Consider the following 4,767-nt stretch of genomic DNA (forward strand, 5'->3'; position numbering starts at 1 on the left):
TTCCCAACTTAGGTAGTTTGTCACCTGCATATGAATATACACCAACACTCGTGGAAATTGTTAGAAATAAACCCTACCACTATGTTGGATGTTTTGTAGTTATGGTTTTATGCAGGTATTAACGGCAATAATTTGGTACTTAACAGTCGTCAACACCGCATTGATCCACGCCGGGAATGAAGTGGGGAGCTCGAGATTGTCGCCTTCTTTCAAGCGCCGCCGAAGAGAGAGGGAAGAGAGGCGACGCCGTTGGGAAGAGAGAGCCAACAGGAGAGGCGGCGCCGCTGTCGGGGAAGGAGAATGGGAGAGAGGTGCAAGAAAATTAGGAGAGATAAAAGGTAGATCTTTATAAAGTAAATTGCGTTGGCGGTATACAAACTTATGAATTGGGTGCAATTTAGTACACAAAATTGTAAAATGCTCACTATATTGCACGGACTTGTCTAATGCGTGCGAACTAGTCCAAAACGATATAATGTGACTAATCATGTTAAATTAGTGCATACTCCGATCCCTTCATATAACTTTTAATATGTTGTTAACAGTGAAATTTGGTAAGCCCGAAGTAATCATTGGCTGAGAGTCAGCATCGGCTTCGAAGTCCTAAGATTAGCCGATGAGAGTTATCAAGTCAGCTTCGAAGTCTTGAGATTAGCCGATGAGAGTTATTAAGTCGTCAGTTGTCGGATTCTTGCTATATTCGGTTAAGGAAATTGATCTACTAAAGGATGCTTATCCAGAGGAGACCGAGTTCAAAGAGAATGCGGCATGGCAAGTTATCTATTAATTAGGAATAGTTTGTTAGTTTCCTTTTATCTTTAGGAAAGTGTGTTTAGTGTCCGATAAGGACTTTATCTTTTCCTTTTATCCTTAGGAAAATTTCTTTCTTGTCCGACAAGGACTTGTATCAACCATGGGTATAAATATGTACACCCGGGGTCTATGTAATCTATCGCTACGATCAATACAATTCGGTGCATCGCCACCCTTTTTACTTCTACTTTTGTTTTTACGTTCCGGCGGGACTTGGCACCCGACGCGGGGCTGCATCGTCTTCGATCTCCGGCGAAGGGATAAGTCCAATGTTCCGCCGGTCCAGGCAATTGTATCATTTACGTCGGTGTCGTTCAAGGCTGCATCAGTACATTCGACCTCTTGGATTGCTCTGGTTTGGATGATATATTTGCCTACCTATTTATCATATGTCTCTCTAGTTTGGATGATATATTTGCCTACCTATTTATCATATGTCTCTGTTAATCTAGTCTTAGCATATCAATTTAGCTCTATCGGCTGCTTCTCGTTTTAGGGTTTCTGCCGGTATCGGCTAAATCGCGTTGCTAGATTAGATTAGCTTAGACATCTACCACCCTGAAAACTCAGTCAACGGCTTGATTGTCTAGATATTATGTTTCTTTTCATACTTAGTGCTGCATCAGTTAAGTTTGATCTACTAAGTCGTGCTTAGAACCATAATCTCTAGCCTGCTTCTTGATTGCCAATAAGGGTTTCATCGGGGTTTCAGCCGATGAGTTATCTGGACGTTGCATCGGCTTACAAAGATTGCATACATATTGGATTTAGCCGATCGCAATAAAGATTTAATTGATTTATCTAATCCTGTGGATTTTATGACATCGGACCTCCAGCCGATGTATGCTTTAACCTTCGGATCAATACTTATTCCATCATAATATTATTAGCCGATTGGTTTATACTGGATTATATTGTTATTTTATTACATCATCATCAGCCGATTGCTTTTATATCATCATCTACATTGGACATATAGTCGATTGCTTAAACCCTATCGCTATCGGCTGGTATCGGCATCGGCTATTATCGGCTATCGGCTAGAACTACTCCATCGGCTTGTCAGCCGATTAGCTGTTTTGTCTATTCTTTATATATCCTGTTAGTTGCAGGATCAAACTGACTGGCACGCCCGCATCTCATCAATCTTTGGACCTGCACAGGAGCTAAGCAGATCTCCCAGGCCGGTGTGTTCGATTTTTTCGTCAACATATGTATAATTAACATGACTTGTTATATGTTTGATTGAACATATGCATATTATATGTCTTGACATGTTTTTTTTAGCTTTGGTTTGCACACACTAAATAAGTTTATACACCGAAATAAGTGACTTACAAGTTCATATACTAAATCGCACCCACCTCGCAAGTTCATGTACCAATAGTGCAATTTACTCATCTATATATATGTTTGTGATTCTTAGGTCATACTAGACTTACATGTGAATGGAAAAAGATCCAAGGATTTAAATACAAAATGTGATCGACCAATAGATGCTAAAACACAAAAGTAAAATGAAACAACGACTTGCACTAAGTGAGGGATATCATAAGTATAGTTTCATCTCACTTGGCATCTCCTTTCTTATGGGGCTATAGCTTCCGTTAGCCATGGCCAGATGGTCTTGTATATAGTTGCCAACAATTTAATTAAAGTATCCCATAGACTCATACGTATATATAAAGGCCTGATCATCACCTGGCCATTTGCCAACACAATCACTCGTTGTTGAGTTGTTGATCTCCCATCGCCATATCGCCATGAGCGCCTTCCTCGAGCTCGAGCCCTTCACCACTCCTCTCTTCGAAATCCCCGCCGATGCCGATTTTGAGTACTCATTCATGCTCGCCGCTGGCGACTTCCCCCTCATGGACGGCGACTTTCTTGCTGACCAGCCGCCGGCGTCGGCGGAGGTGGTGGCAGCCGGAGGTGATGCCAATGGGAAGCGGAGTTTCCATGCCGACGACGGTGAGGCCATGGGCGCAGTGCCCGTGTCCCGCTTGTCCAAGAGGAGGAGGAAGGCACCATCGAGTTCGAGCTCGCTTTCCTACAGGGGCGGCGACGGCGGCGAGGGGAATGAATTGGTGGCGGGAAGGGGAGGTGGCCGGCGGGTGTGGGTGCGGAAGCGGAGCACGGAGTGGTGGGACCGCATGAGCGACCCGACGGCGTGCCCGGAGGCGGACTTCCGGCGAGCCTTCCGCATGCCGCGCGCGGTGTTCGACAAGCTCTGCGACGACCTGGCCGCCGCCGTCGCCAAGGAGGACACCACGCTCCGCTCCGCCATCCCCGTGCCACAGCGCGTCGCCGTCTGCCTCTGGCGCCTCGCCACCGGCGACCCACTCCGCGAGGTGTCCCGCCGCTTTGGCCTCGGCATCTCCACCAGCCACAACATCATCCTCCAGGTCTGCGCCGCCCTCACCGCCGTCCTCCTCCCCAGGGTCGTCCGGTGGCCGGACTCCCACGCCGCCGTAGCGTCAAGGTTCCAGACCGTGTCCGGGATCCCTGGCATCGTCGGCGCCGTGCACACCGAGCACATCCGCGTCGTCGCGCCCAGGGAGAAGGCCGGTGAGTACTACGACCGCCGCCTCACCGACCGGAACAACAAGGCCACCTACTCCATCGCCATGCAGGCCGTCGTTGACGCCGACGGCGCCTTCACCGACGTCTGCATCGGCCACCCCGGCTCGCTCTCCGACGCCGCCGTCCTCGAGAAGTCGGCGCTGTACGCCCTGTGCGAGGCCGGGCTGCTGCTCGGCGACGGTCGCGATTGGCGGCAGCCGCCGCAGTGGCTCGTCGGCGGCGCGAGCTACCCGCTGACGAGCTGGATGCTGGTGCCATACACGCAGCCCAACCTGACGTGGGCGCAGGACAGGCTCAACGCGCGGGTGGCCGAAGCGCGCGCGGCGGCGGTGGGCGCGTTCCGGCGGCTCAGGGCGCGGTGGCAGTGCCTGCGGCGTGCCGAGGTGAAGCTGCCGGAGCTAGCCAACATGCTGGCCGCCTGCTGCGTGCTGCACAACCTCTGCGAGCGCAGCGGCCATGGGCTCGACGCCGACCTCCTCGATCTCCTGGACGACGAGCTCGTCGACGACGGAGTGGTCGCCGGCGGCGGCAATACAGTGCGCTCCCCCGCCGCCGAACAGGTGAGAGACAGGATCGCGCACGGTCTCCTACACCAATACGTCGGGAATGCTTCTTTGAGTGGCTAGTGGCTACTACTAGCCAACCATTACCGGAAGTTATAAGCTACTAGGTCAGATTTGTTTCTGTTTGGTCCCTTCCATCAGGAGACACTGATTGAGCCGAAATTTCAGAATAATTTGAACATTTCTTTTGTTAAACTTGAAGAACTTTTGCTAAACTTACAATAAAGCATTCCTTAAAATTTCAGGCGAAATAGTTTCAAATAGGGTGGGCCTAAATTCATGATTCTTTCGAAGCATTATTCGGAATTTTTAACCCTGGTAACAACTTCAAAGCTTGTGTGATACTCTGGCCCTCCTTTTCAAATTGATCATCATATATAATGGAATCCAAAATTTCTAAAATTAATCATTATATAACCGCATGGACACGATTTCATCAGAATACAATTAACGCAGCATGAGAGAATGTATGTATGATAGGGTGTAATTGGCATGGTGTTCTAATCGATGCATGCATTGTGGAGAATGCATGCATGGTATTTTGATTGATGCGATTTAAATTATCATTGGTCTTGGTGCATAAACATATATAATGATCATTTTGGGATGGATGGAGTAGTATTCATTTTTAGAGTTAATTTGGCTGGTTTCTGGTCAAAATTTGAAATTTTGTATTTACATTTTCGTCTAATAAAAATAAATAACCGGTGGTAACCAGTTTGTTATCTCTGATATCCTTATGGTCGAGTTATTCTAGACAAATAATTTATTTTAAACCTTGCTCTGTTTTTGCCCAGTAAAGTTTGAT

General features: G+C 48.0%; 1 protein-coding gene across 1 annotated transcript; it reads left to right on the forward strand.

The window, feature by feature from the left end:
• The first annotated feature begins 2,576 nt into the window (after window positions 1-2,576).
• On the forward strand, window positions 2,577-4,022 carry LOC127773405 (protein ALP1-like). Its single transcript, XM_052299468.1, has one exon. The coding sequence runs from the start codon at window positions 2,577-2,579 to the stop codon at window positions 4,020-4,022; it is 1,446 nt and encodes a 481-aa protein (XP_052155428.1).
• The last annotated feature ends 745 nt before the right edge of the window (window positions 4,023-4,767 follow it).

This window comes from Oryza glaberrima, chromosome 5 (assembly GCF_000147395.1).
Source record: "Oryza glaberrima chromosome 5, OglaRS2, whole genome shotgun sequence".
Lineage (NCBI taxonomy): Eukaryota > Viridiplantae > Streptophyta > Magnoliopsida > Poales > Poaceae > Oryza > Oryza glaberrima.

What these genes read in the sequence shown, in the direction of transcription:
- LOC127773405 (XM_052299468.1), top strand. Translation starts at nt 2,577, where the DNA reads ATGAGCGCCTTCCTCGAGCTCGAGCCCTTCACCACTCCTCTCTTCGAA.